Below are 21,534 nucleotides of genomic sequence, written 5' to 3'. Positions count from 1 at the left end.
ATCTGACTGGCAAGAAATTTTTCATAGGGTCACATCACTCATGATGAAAGTTGTCTGATCGGTTCAGTTACAGTGAGGATTGTTGGATAAAAACAGACAGACATCAAAATAGACAAATGAATATATAAATGGTACATTTTTATCAAACTATCCTGTCTTTTTGCTTTGTTTAGCAAGCATAAGCGAACTACTCGCCCCAGCTGCGACCGGCATTTTAGTCTGAAATAATTGCACAGCTAGGTATTTTGCAGGTATTTTTCAGGTATTTTTCAGGTTTTTTCAGGTATTTTTAGGTATTTTTCAGGTATTTTTAAAGTATTTTTCAGTTATTTTTCAGGTATTTTTAAAGTATTTTTTAGGTAATTTTCAGGTATTTTTCAGGTATTTTTTAGCACTTGATCCTGATAACGATAGTCTTACTCATGGTAATCTGACTATATTTTGTTTAAGGAAGATGATTATTTTAAAACCACTTTTCTTTAAAACAGATTGTAAATTAATTAACCCTATAAAATCGGTTGTGGGGATTTGGGGGGGCGGTCCACTCCCCTTCTCTTTGTTTTATCTCCATGACCTAAAAGTGTCACAAGGTTAAAATTTGCCCAAACATTTCATTTGTATATTTTTCTGCGTAGTTTTTGAAAAATTTTAAAATCTCTAAGTTGGATCTCTAAATTTTCAAAAATCGGTAGTTTTTGAAAAGTTGAACTTTTATATCACTCCCCTATCTCAGCTGTAAAAGCAAAACATCCGAGTGGGGGAAGATACCCCCCCTCCCTCTCCTAAATACCCCAACTGGAATATATTTTTATAAATCAGCTGATTTTAGAATTCACTTCCTAAAATTACAAAAATCAAAGAATTATAAAAGTAAAATATAACTGAACCAAATTTTGAAAATACACATTAGAAAATAAATATTTTATTATTTATATAGAGTTTACAATTCTAACTACAATTTGAGACTAGTTACCAAAATGGCATTGACAATCTATCTATCTTTTATTTTTCTATCTATCTATCTATCTACCTTAGAAAATAAATATTTTATTATTTATATAGAGTTTATAATTCTAACTACAATTTGAGACTAGTTACCAAAATGGCATTGACAATCTATCTATCTTTTATTTTTCTATCTATCTATCTGTATTTTATTTTTCTTTCTATCTATCTATCTTTATTTTTCTATCTATCTATCTATATTTTGTTTTTCTATCTTTCTATCTATCTTTTACTTTTATATCTATTTATCTATCTTTTATTTAACTATCTATCTCTCTATCTTTTATTTATCTATCTATCTCTCTATAGTTTTTTAACATCTGTCTATCTCGCTTTTTATTTATCTATATAATGTAATAAATACAGCTCTCCCCAGATTTGTTAACATTTGTCTGTAAATCTAAATGCACTTATAATTAATTACACACAACTTGTAATACGATAAGCCTAGCCTCTATTGTACGTCTGTAAAACTGTATTGTGATCAACTTATAACTACGAAAGTGACTGGCTTAACTATGCTTATATATATCCGGGCTGAATTTGTAAATATGTATATTAAAGAGCATGATGTATTATTACATGATAAGAGTAATTTTGAAACAATCCTTGAAACAAAAAGGCTGAAATCATGCCCATTTGTTTGTCATTGATCGATTGAGAGCTTGTGTCCTTGTTGACATTTATAGCTGGGTTTGTGTCCGTGATGACATTGATAGATGAGAAGATCGTGCCCATGGGTTTGGCATTGATTGATTAAGAGCTTGTGTCCGTGTTGACATTTTTAGCTTTGCTTGTTTCCGTGTTGACATTGATAGCTGAGAAGATATTACCCATTGGTTTGTCTATGATCGCTTAAGAGCTTGTGTTGACATTGATAGCTGACAAGATCATGCCCATAGGTTTGTCATTAATCGATTGAGAGCTTGTGTCCTTGTTGACATTTATAGCTGGGTTTGTGTCCGTGATGACATTGAAGATGAGAAGATCGTGCCCATGGGTTTGGCATTGATTGATTAAGAGCTTGTGTCCGTGTTGACATTTTTAGCTTTGCTTGTGTCCGTGTTGACATTGATAGCTGACAAGATTGTACCCTTAGGTTTGGCATTGATCGCTTAATAAGTTGTGTCCCTGTTGACATTGATAGCTGAGTGTGTGTCCATGTTGACATTGGTAGCTGACGAGCAGTACCTGGATTGATACAGATTTGGAAGCAGTTTTACGAGTACGGCATTTACTACATCTATCTATCTTTAATTTATTCATCTATCTCTCTATCTTTTATTTTTCTATCTATCTATCTATCTTGTTTCTTATTTATCTATCTCCTAGCAACCTAAATATCTATCCTTCCTTCCTCCAATATTATCGAGATATTGATTTAGTTCTGAGAAAATTATCCAAATCAGGAAAATTATCAAAGTAACAAAAACACAAAATCTATAAACATCTAGAAAATAGAATAGAAACAAGAGTAATCTAGAAACTGGAATAATCTAGAATAATCTAGAAACTAGAATCATCTAGAAGCTAGAATAATCTAGAAACTAGAATAATCTAGAAACTATAATAATCTAGAAACTAGAATAATCTGGAAACTAGAATAATCTAGAAAATAGCATAATCTAGAAACTAGAATGATCTAGAAACTTGAATAATTTAGAAACTAGAATAATCTAGAAACTTTAAAAATCTAGAATAATCTAGAAACTGGAATAATCTAGAAACTAGAATAATCTAGAAACTAGAATAATCTAGAAACTAGAATAATTTAGAAAGTAGAATAATCTAGAAACTAGAATAATCTAGCATATTCTAGACACTAGAATCATCTAGAAACTTGAATAATTTAGAAACTAGAATAACCTAGAGACTAGAATAATCTAGAAACTAGAATAATATAGAATCTTGAATAATCTAGAAACTAGAATAATTTAGAAACTAGAGCAATCTAGAAGCTAAAATAATCTAGAAACTAGAATTATCTAAAAACTAGAATAATCTAGAAACTAGAATAATCTTGAAGCTAGAATAATCTAGAAACTAGAATAATCTAGAAACTAGAATAATCTAGAAACTAAAATAATCTAGAAACTAGAATAATCTAGAACCTAGAATAATCTAGAAACTAGAATAATCAAGAAACTAGAATAATCTAGAAACTAGAATAATCTAGAAGTTAGACTAATCTAGAAACAATAGAATAATCTAGAATAATCTAGAAAATAGCATAATCTAAAAATTAAATCAATATTATTTCTTTAGCAGAAAAACAAAAATTTTAAAAAAATTATTGAAATTGAAAAATGTAACTTTCCTTTCATTTATTCCCTTTCTTTCTGCTTTTAACCTGCTTTCTCCCAACTTTCTCTTTAGCTTTCTCTCAAACTTCTATAGATGCGGGTCATCTGGGTGACATACATCTTCAGTGTACACTGTTCATAGACATGAGAGATATTCATATGAAATGATTAGTTTTCTACTGTGTGGCCCAGATAGCTTGACTGTAGACTTAAACAAATGTTTACTGACAAATAACATATAAGGAGTTTCTGACTCGTAAAAGCTGATTATAGCACATAGCGGTCAGCATATATCATAGAGTAGATATTTACAGAGGTTCAGTGTAGAGAGTGCAACAGACATACTGGGCAAAACTGTAAAATTTTAGAAATATTGGTGGTGTTTTTGTACGTATTCTTAAACTCAAGTTATTTTTCCAGTGCTTCCTATTTTTACTTTCTTATTTTTTATTTACATTTTAGGGGGAAAATATCTCTCAGTGCTTCCTATGTAAATATCTATCTATCTCTCAGATCATTTAGCATTGTTTTGTACGCCAGCAAAATACAGGGTGTCCATGAAACATGACTGTAAGTAAATAGTTTTGAATGTCGTCTTCCATACACCACTGTTCGTAGTTCATTTTGTTTAAAAAATCTGTTGCTCAAGTTAATTTTACTATAATATGACTCCTATAATATTTTTATCATTGTCTTTGGTATTAAACAACTTATGGAAATTATGGAAGAAGACATTCTAAACTATTTACCAACTGTCATGTTTCGTGGGACACCCTGTATATGATCTAAATATATGCCAAAATCGAAGTTTTAAAAAAACTGCAGTCCCTGCAGTATGTGTACTGTATGAACCCCACTTACTCTTGGAATCAAGGTTTCTTGAGATGAGTTGACTGAGTGTCTATCTTTGTCTATGGAATAGATCTAGTGTGAGTGTTCCTGGTAAAAGATTTGCGTACATTAACACTCTATAAACTGTGTTGAACCCAATCTTCGAAGGCATCAAACGAAGTTATGAAATGTCGTCTTCTAAACATATTGATGCAGATATTTAGTTTTTTTAAATAAAATAATATTGAGCTCTATAAACTGGTCCCGCATATTACATGGCTATTTATTTATTTTGATTAAGGTCTAATAGTTTAAATTCCATTTAAAAATTGTCAAGACGACATTTTTTAAATTCTTTAAATGTCTTCCAAGTTCTTGGTTAATCTGTATGACAGAGAAATTACAGTGCTTAATTTACATTAATTTAAAGCGTCCAATAGAACAATAAAAATAATATAGAGTCAATGATAAATAAATAACAAAAGACACTTTTTAGTAGTTATTCATTCCTCGTAATTGTAGATTTTTACATCAAGCAGAACCAATGTTTAAACTCTAACACATGGCATATTTGCAAAACAATCTAAGAAAACAACGATGATTTTGTAAAGCAAAAGTAAACTGCAGTTATATTAAAAATGTTCAAAATAAGTAAGTAACTTTCTTTTTCCTGTTTTTGATATTGGGGATATATTCCCACAACCTCTATTTTTTGGAGGTTTTGAAAGTTCAATTCCCTTTTTTATAAAGTTTTTATATACAAAAAAAGTTAAATGTGTAACTGATTTTACTAGAACAATATAATATTATTGGTTAAAAAAATAATGCTAATTTCAGAGAAAAATGAGCACTAAAGCAAAGTCTAAGGGATCATGAACAAAATATTGAAATATAATAAGGCTTAAATGGCGCTTAGCACTGTCACAAAAATGTTTATTAGATACATGCAACAAGCAAAATATTTAAGTACATAGAAAATATATGAGTTTTTAAAATTCAACATTTATAAAAATTGGGATTGTTTTCTTATTTTGAAGATCTGTCCCCAGAGTAAGTCCAGAGAGAGAAAAGGACATTGTTTTCTCTGTGGTAGAGAGAGTACTACAAGCTGTACAAGTTGCCAAAAGTATCATTATTATTTTTGTTATAATCGTTGAAATTTTAGTTTATATTTTTTATTGTATTATTTCCATCATCAATATTATCATAATAATATTATTATTACTGTAATATTTATAGCATGGTTACTTTAGTCTAAACTCCTCCTCCCTTTTCATAGCAGAATATAGGATCTAGAGATTGAAGCAGTGCACCCCTCGAACCGTAAAGACTGTATAGAGATTACTCCGTTTGTACAATGAAGGCTAAGGGACATGCAACTTTATACCGCTATCAGATAGATGGATCTTCAACATGCCTGCCAGAGACCAATGAAGGCCACCAGCCTCCTCTCCCTTCATTATACATGAATATGCATCCTCAGAATCCTCAGCATCACTAAGGAATTTGTCTTCATTGGTTTCTGGAGCTGGTCTAATAGTGATTCCATCAGCCAGTCCCACCACAGATCAGAACATATCAGATGCTGCTCTATTTTTTCCAGATGATTCTATGCATAGAGTTGCTGGTGATCCAAAGCAGTTAGATTATCCACCAAGACCCATGACTCCAGGAGAAAAATAGATCATGAGGATATACGAGGACTGAGTTTACTGATCTCCAGAAATAATTGAGAGACCAGAAGGTTTTCATAAAAGGAGATTCTGAATCAGACCAGAGAGACCTGATGTAAGTTCAGCAGAAGAAAGAGATGATCTTGATGCAGGAGACACTTCTCTTAGAGCAGCTCTCTTATTCTTTATTTTTCCATCTTGTTTCACTGCAGGCTTGTGTTGGCTTTCTTTTATTGCTTTCTCCTATCATTAACTCTTCTTTTATCTTGATCTCTGTCTCTGAGTCCCTATCCAGGTTTAGGTCTATTTGATTTTATTCCTTGATCACTTTTAACATCTAGTTCTTCTATAAATCTGCTAAGTTCCTTTACTTCTGTCCCAGCTGCCTTCTCCTTGTATATGTAACCCCTGTCTACAACGTCATCTATGTCAACATGGACATCTTTTCTGGATATAATCAATCTTTTTCTCTGTCATCCATGCAGTTCATTTTGTTTAACTTCAGGATCTCTTTCCAATTCATCACTTTTCTCTGTAGTATGCCAGGATGCTTCTGTTTCCTGGTAACTTAGGCTGGGAAGTTTTGACATTTAAACTATCGGAAATGTTTCTTAGATCAGTATAATTATTTTTCACCTAATTAACATCATTTAATTCCAGGGTTTCCAGACCTCCGGTGTTAGAACTCTTCTTCACTGAAAAACCCCTTTATGATGCTATCTTCCTGGTTACCTTTTGAATATCCTTCCTGGATTCACCATTTCCCCCTCTATAGTTCTGTTGTTCATCCAGTGTCTTGCCTCTTATTCCTACAACCATGTGATACCTGTTCTTCTTTTCTCAGATTATCTCATGAAACTGATTCCCTGTTATTATTTCCTATTTCCCACATCTCATCAACTCACTTGCTGTTTTTCACTGTTTCAATACTATCTGTATATGTAGTCTTTAGCTGGCTGTCTAGTACTGTCTTGATCTTGTTTTCATGCTTAAACTCTTCAGGCATAAAAAACAGGCATGTTTTCTTCAACTCTATATTGTACAGTCCCATGAGCATTTCATCCTTGAATTCTACCATGTTCCTTTTGTCTGGAGCATATGCTTGTATCTATAACTTCCTCTTGTCAGTATAATATTCTCTGGTATCTTCACCTCTTTCCTGTTTCCTGTCTAGGTATTCCTGTTTCTGGCCTTCCTCATATTTTTCTTGTGAGAACCTTTTCAACATTTCTGTGAAAAACACTCCTGTTTCACCTCTTCATATGCAGGATCGTTTCCCATTTACAGTTAATCATATGAGTTTCCAAATTCTTGCAACATTCGAAACTTTCTCTGGGTTTCCACTATATTTGGGAGCTCTCGCAACAAAATTCTTGCTACAATAATAATAAGTGTTATTTAATTAGCATTATATTTTCCCTGCCCATAACTTATATCTGGTTCTGTTTCTCATGGATGATTGAATCCACTGGTTATTCTTCTCAAGGTGGGTTGAATCCACTGGTTCTTTTTCTCAGAGTGGGTTGTTTCCTTTTTATGATAAACTATGATGATATATCAGGGTTGCTCTCCCATCTGTAACTACTTTCTGTAGATGTTCCATTGTGTCTCATCCATTTTCTCATTCTGCTCCAACATTGTTTCCGCTCTGTCAATCTTTTTCAATTTTTGCAACTCTTTCAACAATTTTTTTTTGTTTTTGTGCAAAAACTTCTTTTTTGTCTGCTCTTGCAACTCCATTTGTTTCCATCGTTACCTTATGGCTTCCAATTCCTTGGTTTGAAGTTTTTGTCGAATTTTCTGAAAAATCAATTGATGCAATAAATCATAACTCATAAACTTGCAATCATGATAAGATCATACATCAGGTCATCTCCTTATTTTGGATCTGTCCCTTATATGGTCAATTATCTTTGCACCCTGATTATACCCTTTTTAATAAACAATTAGGCATTGCACATACATTTATTTTTACATATCATATAAATGAACATATAAATATATTATAACGATTACTTAACAGATTAACAATCGGTTATGATCCTTTTATTTGTTAAGTTCACTAACCTGATCCCTAATAATAATGATCCTATTTAGGATCATGAGCAGGATCTCTTGAGATCTCTGCAATCCTATCAATCTTGGATCCATCATCTTAAGAAGGGATAAACCCTTTAATAATACATCATACTCAGGGATCAAGTTCAATCTCCATTGTTCCTCCAGATATCTCTTCATCCTCAGAACCTGCACGAACAAACAGTCTAATATCTTCTTCCGGGTTGAATGCAGGAACTCATTTAACTGGGCTCCATGACGTCCAGGAGGATCCCAGATACTAGGGAGATGAGGTGGAGTAAGTGCCCGTTCATCAAAGGGCTGAGGACAGTCTTGATCCTCATGATCCACATGATCTCTCAAGATAGAACTCCTTCCTTCAGTCTCAGGGATGTTGATCAGGTCGTTATATGATGAGAGGTCAGTCTCCAAGCTTGGGACACTCTTATCTTCCGCTGCATCCTTATCCTCTACATCTTTGGCTGCATCTTTAGCTGCATCTTCAGCTACATCTTCAGCTGCATCCTTAGCTGCATCCTTAGCTGCATCTTTGTCATATCAATTATCAGGTGTCACTTGGTATGCAGGGTTTATCATCATCTAATCTTGCTACTCATCTTCATGGAAGCTCGCTGTAGGATAGAGTCCTGTATGCTGTATGTTGTACAGGGCCCGGAACGTTAGTGGTAGACGGACGGCTTTATATGCGTGTCTACTCTTCTAAGGTTCAGGCTGTACTGAATCAATCTGGTCTCTCCGATTTCTCATTGTATCTAAGGGACTGTTCACCCTTTTCTGGTTCAGTCCTGAATACAACATTTTCTACTCGCTTTTCCTGTTCCCTTCATAGCTTGTACTCTACTATTTGATTCTTCACTAGGTACTCTAGGTTACAATCTAAAATTTCCACTGTTACAATCTTGTTCATTCTGGTATCCTGTAAATTCTGGTATTCTGTACACTCTGGTTTGCTGTACTGTTGCTGTTTCTTCTGACACAGTTCACAGTCCACAGTTCAACAAGGTAATCACAGAACTTTTCTTTCTTGGAGTCTGTGGCATTTAACTAGGGTTCCTTATCCAGTTGCCTGACTGCTTCCAAGCAGGGGGGACCTATCCTATGTGTTCCCAGAATTATAGCGCTGAGTTTAGTTACACATCTTGAATCCTACAGGGGAAGCAAGAATTGTACATAGATCCTTAGCTTGGTGCACTGAAAGAAGGAGTTTAACCCCTCATAGATATACAAGCCATGCACAACGATACCAGATGTGAGGACTGGACTGCTATAGAAGATTCCTCTTAACAGAGCTTTCAGGGCTCACAACTCCCCATTTTGCATAAAGGGTGCAGTTATAGGTTTTCCTTAATTCCCCTATCTGGGAAACAGTATAAAATGAAGGAACACAGGTAGCAATCCCCTATACCCTTCTTCCTACAAATCTCCTAATCTCTCTCTTCTACTTTTTCCACAACTATTATTATCATTATTATTATCATTATTATTATCATTACTATTTATTATTATTTTCATTATTATTATTAATATTACTGTTAATATCATCATTATTATTATTATCCAGGGTGCACTACTGTTCCAGAGAACACTATATTTACCATCGGCAGCAAAACTATTGTTTTCCCTTCAGGTGACATTCATTTTTATTAAATATTTTAATTCAAATTAAAATCAAATATTTGGACACATTCTAATAGCCAACATTTATATAGAAATATATAAATGAAATAGATAAAAGCATGTATGTTGAACATAAATTTCACTGTGATCTTGCCAGGCTACATCTATTGCATAAAACGTGGTGGGTCGACCATACACTGACTAGTCCAGACTGGACAGTATGACTGAATGCATATATATACAGTTCATGTTTTACAGGCTATCTTTGCTATAATTTTTATTTCTTTTCATGTTTCTAGCTTTTAAGAAAACACCCCCCAGGTCGGCCGCTCTAGTAATTGTAAATTGGCGGTACAGTCAAAACAAGGACCGCAAAGATTGGCCCAGCTTGAATATTCTAATGTACACAGATTGCGCATGCACCTCAAAAATAACTTTTAAACCCCCAGTCCAGTCTTTAAATATTCCGGTACAGCAAACCAGTCTAAAGGTTGGATAATCCAAACCGGTACAAGGTATACTGGTACTGGTCGGTCCTAATGTACCCAGTGTGCAGTTGACCCGGCACAATTTATGTAAAAATATAGGCTGGCTAGAGCTATGTGACAGGGCTGATAAACAAATTCTCCAATTTTTGCAAACATTCCCATTAAATCCACATTATTTATTTTTAGAATTGTATGGCGTGCAGGCAGGAACAAATTTGTGTTTACAAAAAAAATTATTGTTTAGACGTCAGTAACTTTTTTATTTAAATTTTTTTTTAAATTAATTATTTTGGGATTTGGTTTATTGCTTATACTTTAATTGAGACGTTAGAATATAACTGAATGCACAATAGTACCAGGGGGCGGAAACGTCATGTTTGTGTGTCTGTACCAAAAGAGTGTGTGTCAGTTTAAAGTACCGAAGGTGTGTACTGTAGGTTTATACAGTACGTAAGAATCTCGGTATTTGTACAGCCTAGGAGAGTACATTTGTTTATTGTTAATTGTTTACTCAGAAATAAGTTTAATATACATGTAATATATTATTTACATGTTTAAGTCAACACTGTAAAGCCAAATTTTCATGCAAAGAATATAATTTGATTAAAGTTTACAATAATCTACTCGTTATTCAAGTTTAATTATAATCGACGACATTGTTCTACAATTTCCTTGACTGTAGTCATGTTGTGTGTCTGTGCCAGAAGAGTGTTTGTAAGTTTACTGTACTGGTCTGCAAAGCAGTGCGACTGGCTTTCTCTTGCCGGACCAGCGCCATTTCCTTTCCCTATATTCCTGTTCCCAGAATAGTACCCTTCTTTCATATCATGGATGACGTAGATATCGTAGATATAGGTCAATTTGAATTATGTCTAGTTGTAATAATAATAATAAAATTGTCTTATAGCCCTATTAAGGTATTGTTTAGTAAATATAAAGTTGATGAAAGGGAAAGGAAAATGTATGATCGCTTCAAGGGATATATCAGCACTAGAACTTATACTCTTCGATACTGCAGTAGGTCAGTGCAACCGAGCCACATTTGTTATATTTTTGGTTTGCAACCAACTTGACATCTTTTTTGACCTTGTGTCTTTGTGACTTTGTGTCATTGTGACCATGTGTCTTTGTGACCTTGTGTCTTTGTGACCTTGTGTTATTGTGACTTCGTGTCTTTGTGACCTTGTGTCATTGTGACCTTGCGTCATTGTGACCTTGTGTCTTTGTAATCTTTGTTCATTTTAAACTTGTGTCATTGTGACCTTGTGTCTTTGTGACCTTGTGTCAGTGTGACCTTGTGTCTTTGTCACCTTGTGTCTTTGTGACCTCGTTTCTTTGGGACCTTGTGTCTTCGTGACCTTGTGTCATTGTGACCTTGTGTCTTTGTGACCTTTTGTGGTTGTGACCTTGTGTCATTGTGACCTAGTGTCATTGTGACCTAGTGTCATTGTGACCTAGTGTCATTGTGACCTTGTGTCATTGTGACCTTGTGTCATTGTGACCTTGTGTCATTGTGACCTTGTGTCATTGTGACCTTGTGTCATTGTGACCTTGTGGCTTTTTGACCTTGTACCTTTATGATCTACTAGCTGAAGGGCCCGGCGTTGCCCGAGGAAAAAAAATTTTAAAAAATATTTAAATAAAAAATTTGAAAAAAATGATTACGAATTTATTTAGCCTATAATACTCCCGGCCACCCCATAGCATCCACAAAAAAATTCAGCCTAATCGGTCCAGCCGGCTATAGGCAACATATACACTTTTGTCTTGTTTTATTGTATAGATCTATTTATCTATATATTTATCTATCTATCTATCTATCTATCTATCTATCTATCTATCTATCTATCTATCTATCTATCTATTTATCTATATATTTATCTATCTATCTATCTATCTATCTATCTAAATATCTATCTATCTATCTATCTATCTATATATCTATCTATATATATATCTATCTATATATCTATCTATCTATATATCTATCTATCTATCTTTCTATCTATCTATCTATCTTTCTATCTAGTGGTAGGACCCCGGAATAAAGGAGGACCTGTGTGCCTGGATTGTGGCAAAGAGACGAATAACCCCTACTCCTGTGGAATATGCTCTTTTCCTCTTTGCGGAGAGCTTTGTCAGGTCAAAATTATGATTTTAATATTCCTCGAAATACAAGATTCCCCCCCCCCCTCTGCACAACTCTCCCAACTAGAAGTATGTTAAAGAGTTAATCAATTCAAATTTTGAATTCAAAGTTTGCAGCTGCTATATTCATGGAATTACAAGTTTATCATTTCTTATCTTCATGGTAAGGAGGGGGGAGGGTAACCCTCCCCTTTTACCCCCCACCCCTTCCACTTGCTATCAGATCTGTTCACATCGCAACAGATTTTGAGAAGGCCCAAACGGGTCATTTGTTGTTGTTATCCCAAATGTTGATGCGTACATTGTTATTGGTATAATGCGTCAATTAAAAATATCTGACCGCTAAAGTTCATCTATAAAGTTCAGAGTGAAACTGTATTGTAATTAGTACAACGTTAACCCTTCTATAATTCATAACATGGAGAACAATAATGTCTCTTCGCTCCCAACATTCGCCACACAGCCGGGATTCGGTATAGAGGTCGCCTTGGGCGAATATTCTTTTTATCCAGAGCGATTTTCGCCCTCTACTTCGCCCACCAAATCGTCGTCGGTATCCCCATTTGGTTCGCCCCCTAGTCCCCCATCAATATCCCCCCTAACTTCACCCTCATCCTACACCCCTTCAAACCCACAATATGTTCCTCAAAAAGATGGTCTGACAGCTAAACATTGGAGGGTGCAAAATGTCTCCCAAAACCCTAACCTATCCACAAGATTATCAAATCGACCACCTGCCAAATCGGCAAAGACGTCGAAGACCTCTGATGTATCAAACACCTCCGATGGCTGGAAATCGAGTAATTTTTGGACAGAAAACTTTTGCCTTTTTTGAGAGAGAATGCAAAAATATTCGAAATATGAAGAAATTTTTATTATATATATATGATAACTATACATTTCCTTTGTAATTATTTAATTATTTAATTCTGAATTAATAAATATGTATCTAACTCTTCACATTTTTAAGTATATAAATTTTGAAAAAAAAACTATAGATGTTTTCCAATTTTGTAGTTATTTCTGAAAGTATTATAGATTTAAAATCCTAAAATTTCTATCAATATGTTTAATGAGATTATATCAAAGAAATCTTTGACGCAAACGTTTGGCCTGTTAATAGTGTTGTTTATCGTTCTAGATTGTTTTTTGAGAAAAAATAATAAAACTTTGAAGATTTCAAAAGTTAAACTTTTATTTTATTAAACTTGGCCGTATCTTTGACCTAAAAAAAGTGCAAAAACGATCAGAAAAACGATCGATTCGACACATTCGTTTTTGGTCGTTTTTTTTGCATTTAACTTTTGCTAGGGCTTAAGTTTGACTAGGTGTAAGGAAAAATAATATTTAAAATTAAAGAATTCAAAATACATTTGTTTAAATTACACTATGCTAAATGTTGACCTTGAAAGAAAATATAAAGAAAAAACGACCCAAAAACGAACCTGAAGGCACATCATCAAAGGGATTCTACTTAAACTGGACACCAATGGTCTGTAAACGTAATTTTAAATGACCCTTCATTGATAAATGACATATCCGAAGCACAAAATGGTACCCTTACAATAAATTTTTTCATATAATCCATGTTTTTGTATCTCAAAACTGTTAATTTTCATTTGTTGTTTTAAAAATTACTCGCATTGTTTTTGCCACATAAACAATAGAGCAGTTTTCAGAATTAAGCACTTTTCAATCCGGAAAAACGACTATATCTTTCACATTTTTAATCAGATAAAGGGTCTGTTGCTAAAAGTGTGTGCCCCAATGAAACTGGAGGTTCACTTAAAATGACGACGACAGTTACTTTAACCAAAAAAGATCTATTTTTTTCCGCAATCTTTAATTATATAATCTCTTTATTCAAACCTTTAATATTATTAACTACTAGCTGAATTGCCCTTGGAATTAAAAAAAAAACAAGAAAAATTAATTATCAAAATTTGAAGAAAAAAATTAGAATTTTTTTAAAAATCGAATTTTGGAGAAAAAATAATATGAGCAAAAGCTTTATTATATAGATGAATTCTGCCAAAGTTATGTCTGAGGAAGCAAAGATTTAAAAATCAGAATTTGAGGCGAATGCGTACTCAGTAATTTGTTCAGGGGGCTTACATTTTTTTAGTCAGCTCAAAACCCATTGGGGCCCAAAACCCCTTGGAAACTGATCCAGGGGTGGGGCTGAGTCCCCATAGCACCCCACTCCCTGAGTTAGCCTCTGGCTCAGTTCTGTTCTTGGTTATTTATTCCTTAAATATTTAGGTTGGAAAAGCCCATCAAGAGGAATGCAGAATTCTTCAGAAAATTTCTTCAATCAAAGGAAGTTTGAAAAAGTAAAAATAAGAAATATTATGCATTGCATAGTCAGACATAAAAAAGTGCTAAAATAAAATTCAAAAATAATCAAATATTTTTTTACCTTTTTGAAATTAGACAAGACCAGTGTATACCAGTGGATTACTCCGATTAGGTTAAGCAATTTAATTACATTTTTTTAAAACTATTTTTAAAGATTGTTTTTAAAGATTGTTTTTAAAGATTGTTTTTAAAGATTGTTGCTGAAAATGGCCTCAAACCCCCGAATATACAGGTATTTGGTGACATAAAAAAAGGAATAATTTTTCAAATATTTTTCAGTTTTTGTATTATTTTTTTCATTATTTATATATTTCCATTTTTTCTATTTTTCCAGACAGATACAGTTTTTATTGGACAACAATAGCACAACAGTTGAGGTGAATCATTTCACTTCTAAATTATTTATTTTCACGCAACTTCTCATATCAAGGTTTTTAACAATCCTATTACACTGTAAATATAAATCAGCAATATCTTTTTAAATTTGTTTCTTAATTTAATTTTTTTAATATAATATTCAAAAATTATGTTTGTTTGAAAACTAAAAATATTTTTTCCTTTTATTAAGTTTTTTGTAACTCCTCATATCAATGTTTTTATCAATCTAGATATAGATCTTAATTTCTTATTTATTTAAATTGAGAACCAGAAAACTCTGGGAAAGGAAAAGACTTTGACTCAGGTTATGACTTTAAATAGTCCAATGAACATTATACACAGTAATTGTGCAATGTGAACTTATCCCTTTAACTTAATTTTTAATTTAATAAGCTACAAGTTACAGTTCTCAGGGATTATATCAATACAATAAAGACGACAGACGACTTTTTACCCTAACAAGGATTTTTCAAAATATATGTTTACAAGTAAACAAAGAGAAGCTGTTTGGTAGAAGTCAAAATTGAAATAGAAAGTCGTCTTCATTGTATTGATATATACGACGACGACTGTAGTAAAACTATTTTCTTAGATACAACATTAAATACATTTCAGTATGTCGTCTTCCTAATCCACAGTTTAAAGGTTCTCACTGTACCTTGTGAGTTAATCATCGAAAAACAATAATTAATTATATTTTTAAAGCAGAAGAACAAATTATATTAGAATTAAAAGCAAATGTTCTCAAAATTTTGGAATGCTCTTTCATTCTTAACTGTAAACACTTTAATTTATTTGTTTTAAATTGATTATTTTTTTAAAAACTATGTCTTTTCCCGCCTTTTGGCCAAAATTACCCACCCATGATTCTCTTAACATTGAGATAAATAACTACTCGCTCTGCGAAATTTTCATTAAAAAATCGCGCATTTTTATTTCAAAAGATGATAAAACTGTGTACAACTACTTTTGCGGGAAATTAAAATTTTTACTTAACCACGGGTTTTTGCCTTGGTCTTGGTAACCCTTTAGTAAAGTTAAATTCACTTAACTTCCCTGTATGTAAAGTAGTTGTAAATAACTAAATTTACTCACTTAGGCATTTTCGTAAAAATTATTTGAAAAAGATGCTGAAAACATCCTAAAAATTCTTTAAGATAGATATAAGTTAAAAAGATGCTGCAACCAAAATATGTGCAAAACAAGATACATAATACATTTTTTTGAGCCATATTTTTTTTTTTTTTAAATAAGAGTTTTTTGCAAAATTTTTATTCGGGAAATTGAAACTTGGAAAAATGTTCTAGAGAAACATTTACTACCCACGTACAGGACAGTCAGTTAAACCATAACATTTAAATAAAGAGAAGCATCTGAATAACCGTGGCATTTTCTAGACAGATTATCTACCTTTCAACCTCGAGAGTAGGGTTTCCACCGAACGAAAACTTTCGCGAAAATTTTCTTTTGTATTTCACATTTTTTTCACGAAGTTTAGTTCTTTTTTGCGAAAATGATTTTTTTGCGAAATCTTTTTTCGCAAACATTTTCTTTTCAAATAAAACGCAAAAAAGTGCGAAATTTTCGTTAAAACGATTTCCCAATTTCGCTGGAAACCCTACTCGAGAGTGAGGTTTGAAAATTTAAACTTGTGAGTTGTGAAAGTTTAATTTAATTATTCTTCCATCTTCGATTTAATCATTTCACCTCGACGATTCTAATCTACGTCTTAAATGCTCAAACTTTTTACTTTTTCAACTTCATAATTTAAAGGATTTTTGTAATCCACATGGTAGGGTAGAGATGGTCAAAAGGCCGGTCGGTCTTTAAAAAAAAGATCAATGATAGGTCATACCTTTTTTACTATTTAAACTTTACAACTATATCTAAAAAGTCCCTAAAAAATTTATTATTGCATTTTTCTTTAAAAATAAAAATAGAAAAATTTGGACTAGTGATGCATATGTATCTCACTCGCATCTTAACTCTAAGGGAAAAATAATAACCTTTTTGACACAAAAATATTTAATTGTAAAATCAATTTTTTAACAATCCATTAAAATGTACGTAAATATTCCTGATGGTTTAAGGAGGATGAATCAGTGAAGAACACTAGTAAAGATCTTCTTCAAATATTCCTAAGAACTGATCAACTCAAACAATTCTCTCTGGAAGATTTTATCTGGATCAGAGGTAAACAAGAAAACTGAATAAATAATATCACTGTGGACTAGGGTCAATTTTTAACCAATACTGGCTTTGTGACGCGAGGTAAGTACCAGCCGGACCATATCCTGCAGCCCACTCGGTTTCAACTTTAATGGCGCGGCCAGACGGTTTACAGTACCCGGTCTATCTTAGGCCTATTTGACCTTCCCCACTAGATTTGTTGTGATATATTGCTTGATTTTGATTGATAAGTTGGTTGGTTGGTTGATATTGATAGATTAAATAGTAAATTAAATTGGTTAGTTAGTTGGTTGGTTGGTTCTGTATTTGGTCAAGTTGGAGGTTTAATGATTTAACATTTGAATAGTTGGTCAAGTTGTATGATTGGTTGGGGTTTGATTAATTAAAAAGTTGGTCAAGTAAATTGGTCAGTTGATTAGCTATGTAATTCTTATTTATTGATAGATTGATTTTATTGATTTATTGATTGATCGATTGATTGATTAGGAATTCTGGCAACAAATTGTCTGATGTTTGGTGAAGAGGAAAGCCGGGCTCTTTTTCCTCATTTTAGGTTGGTTTTCCTCATTTTAGGTTGGTTTTCCTCAACTTTTAGTATTTTTTAAACAGATTGCCTTGTCAACACAGAACTGAAAGACCCCAAAAACTGTGGAATAGGAAGACGACTGCTAGTTTCAAATTATGATTTTTTAAAGTCTCATGAACACAGATTTAGCCAGTATAAAAAGAAATCTCGTAAAAAGTTGATTTTATAATTTATTATAAACTATTCGCTTCATAACAACGTCAAATATATAAGATTTTATAAGATTGATTAAATACCAGTTTACCGTAACCACAGTTGTATGGGTCTCACAGTTGTAATTCCTAAATATTGGATAATCTATTTTTTTAATTAATTAAACTTTTTTAAATTTTGTTTCTAGTTTGATGAACCACTCGTGTTGTGCGAATGCAAAACATACAATCTACATTAATAAAAGGTATAAAAACGAATATCTGGAAAACAATGGGACCAGGAAGGGAAAGGCAAACAGAAAGGACGATAAGGTCAATTTTGTTACCTCGGAGCTCCTCTAGTTTTGATTTCACACAAAAAGCTGTTTATCCATATATAAATATATTTATATTTTAGAAATTTAATTATTGATATATTTGAATCGAGCATTATTTAGTTTTAATTTTAGACCATTTTTTAGGAAGATAGCTGTACAGGCGCAAACAGGAAAATTTCAACAAATTAAAATTTTAAAATTTTATTTTAAATCAGTAAATGAAACTGTGTCGTACAAGAGATTTTACATTTTATTTTGTTTGTCTCAACCAAATTAAATTGCTATTTCATGAACCTTTATGAATAAATAATTTCAATTAGAATTCTACCATTCAATCTTTGTATGAAAATAGGATATAAGCCTTTCTCTTGTAATTTCAAGTGACCCTCATACATATTGTCCGTTCCCGTAAAGCCATTTTTACCAAGGGGGGGAAATGATATTTTTATCTTGAAAAAAAATGTATGTCAACTTTCTGCATTATTAAGAAAAGCGAACCTAAAATTATCAATTCACAAATTGACAAACAAGCAATATTAATCAATCATTTTTGTTCAAGTAAAGGTTCAAAGGTTACTGATGTGAATCTGACATGCTAATCTAGAAATGAGGGGCACGCCAAATTACGTTTACAGTCCCTTTAAGTTTTTAAGATTTTAGGTATTTTCCGTATATTTAATGTTTTGTTGAAGATATCAAGGAGGGGGATGAAATTGTGATAAACTATGTAACGTTTATTCAAGGGACTGCTCTCAGGAGAGAAAAATTAAAGGTATTTCCTCGTTATTATTTTCTAAGGTTGTTGTAGATTAACTAGCTGAAGTGCCCGCCGTTGCCCGTAAAATAAAAAAACTTTAAAAAAATGGTTTTTGAAAAAAAATCAAAATTTTCTTTAACATATATATGTAATCCCCGGGGTACTATGTGTCCCCTTAAAAAAAAACAATTCGTTCCAACCGTTTGAGCAACTATGGCTAACATATTTATTCCTGTTTCGAGGATTTTTAATAATAAAGACGACATTTTCTTATTTTCCAGGATTGTTTTAAAAGATGAAAAATATTATGAAATGCGTCGAAAAATAATTAATAACTATTGTTTGTATTATCTGAATGATTTATTTGGAATTAAATTGATTATTTTACGATCCGAGTTGAATGTTGCAACTTTCTGAATTTGCATGGACGATACGTCCTTCAGTATGAGTGGTTTTTAACCATTTTCTGCCTCTATCATTTTTCGCAAACACTCCCTTTAAGATTTAGAAATTATCACACTTTTAATCCCCATCAGCTTTTTTACGAATGGTCCTTTATTACTGGTCAGTAAGTACCAAGGTATACAATGTAAGTTCATTTTATATTCCTTGGTCAGTACAACTAATGTGAGAAAAAAAATGTTTCCTTTAATTGGTTAATTTCTCTGTTGCCACATATTGTACTCGATAATCTATTTGGGTGAGTATAGTACGCAGTATGATATCTTCCTAATATAATATTTTTGTAAACAATAATATATTTATATGTTTACATTGTTAACTATTTGTTTGTACAGCAGTATACTCGATATATTTACAGGAAACAAAACAATTATTGTTCAATGAGATTCAACAAACACAGACGTTATTTTTCAGAAAGTGAATTCGATATTATCAAATATATCTTTTTTAATTTTCCTTAACTTTGAACGCAGTCAAACCTTTCAGAAGCACAACGTATAGAAAACGCTAGATATAGCAACAAGGCGTTTTTTTGCGGGAGAATATTTTTTTTTATTTTAGAGAAATTATAACTTTTTAAAAAGATAATCAGTGTAAAGTAGATATCAATTTCAAAAAATCTTTTATTTGAATGGTAATATGGAATTTTATGAAAGCATATTATCACCACTGGAGAACTTTTTTTATTTTTGAGAAAAAAATTTTCTTGTAAAAATAAAACTGTAGATATCATTTTCGCGTAATCGTTTTTAAAATAGTAACACGAAATTCTATTTAATGGTATAATATAATAATTCATTTATGTTGTCAGTACATAAAACAATCTGGGAGGACCTTAAACAGACCAGTACACATGTACATGTTAATCTAGTTTATGAAGACAACATTAGAAATAAAAAACAGGGTAAAAGTCTGTTTCCTTTCAACGAACTTATGAATGTGTTAAATGAAGACGACATTTTTACAAAAATGCAGTGGTCCTCTAAATTAAGTGGAAAATGAAGACGACATTTTGCAGAAAACGCAGTGGTCCCCAGAATATACTGGAAAATGAAGACGATGTTTAGGACAAAAGAATGCAGTGGTACCAAGAATAAAGGGTAAATTAATGACGACATTTTGATTGTGGAAAAGGCATTGCTGTGTTGTATATCTATGAGACGTTGTCTTCTTTCACCATTTTATTTTAGAGAGCACTGTATTTTTAAAAAGAAATAGTGATCTTTTACCATTTTATTTTGGCGAGAACTGTATATTTACAAAAAGTTGTCTTTACTGACCAGTTTATTTTGGCAAGTACTGTATATTTCTGAGAAAAACAAGTTGTCCCTGACATGCATAATGTTCCGCCTGCATTTTCTGAAATGTCCCTTTTCTTGTTTGTATGTTTTGTGACAACAAGGTACTGTAAGTGCTGTGAGCCCGTTAGGGTCCCTGAGAAAGTTTGCTGTACTAAATTAAGATAATAACATTGATAATAATTAAACTATTTCGCACCTTTAATATCCAGGGTGTGTTAAAAGAACAAACAAAATAATGATATTGTTCAGATACAATGTTGTACAAGAAAATTTAATTTCTCTAAAATATAAAAAAATATTCACCCGCAAAATACGCCTTGTTGCATTACCTAGCGATTTCTATAAGTTGTGTTTCTTTAAGGTTTGAATCCACTTTGAACATTGAACAATATTTACAAATACATAATTAATTAACTTTTACCGTGATAAGATAAAATAGGATCGAAATCTTTCGATTTTCTAAAAAAAATATCAATCATATTTTGAAATAGGTAGAAGACATTTATTTTTTAAATCTTTTCTTAAAATTTATAAGCATTGAACAAAGTAATATTTTTCTCCATTTTCTTGAATTCATTGTATTTTTGATTAAAAATTATATTATTAAGATTTATTTATTTAGGGTGTAGATACTTAATTTTTTTTAAATAAGTTAAATCAAAGAGCTTTTCTTAAAATTTATAAACAAAAGCAATTAAATATAACAAGTTAGCTCGTAACTAATTAATCACATTCTAACTACATATATTTTCTATTTTAGAGTGTTTGGAAATATAACAAGTTAGCTCGTAACTAATTAATCACATTCTAACTACATATATTTTCTATTTTAGGGTGTTTGGAAATATAACAAGTTTACTGAAAACAACTAGAATGTACATTTACTCAA

The 21,534-nt window shown here is 32.1% G+C and overlaps 1 protein-coding gene across 1 annotated transcript; it reads left to right on the top strand.

The window, feature by feature from the left end:
- The first annotated feature begins 4,962 nt into the window (after positions 1–4,962).
- Positions 4,963–21,517, top strand: LOC111697827 (protein msta). The gene is made up of 16 exons (XM_023467954.1): positions 4,963–5,006; positions 5,189–5,265; positions 9,453–9,518; positions 10,183–10,199; positions 10,946–11,017; positions 12,026–12,138; positions 14,407–14,464; positions 14,578–14,614; positions 14,696–14,734; positions 14,837–14,879; positions 16,971–17,073; positions 17,557–17,623; positions 17,997–18,053; positions 18,270–18,295; positions 18,818–18,897; positions 21,479–21,517. Exons 1-16 carry the CDS (start codon positions 4,983–4,985, stop codon positions 21,515–21,517), a joined length of 918 nt encoding a protein of 305 aa, XP_023323722.1. The 5' UTR covers positions 4,963–4,982.
- The last annotated feature ends 17 nt before the right edge of the window (positions 21,518–21,534 follow it).

This window comes from Eurytemora carolleeae, unplaced genomic scaffold (assembly GCF_000591075.1).
Source record: "Eurytemora carolleeae unplaced genomic scaffold, Eaff_2.0 scaffold135, whole genome shotgun sequence".
Taxonomy (NCBI): Eukaryota; Metazoa; Arthropoda; class Copepoda; order Calanoida; family Temoridae; genus Eurytemora; species Eurytemora carolleeae.
This window is presented reverse-complemented; position numbering and strand designations above follow the sequence as displayed.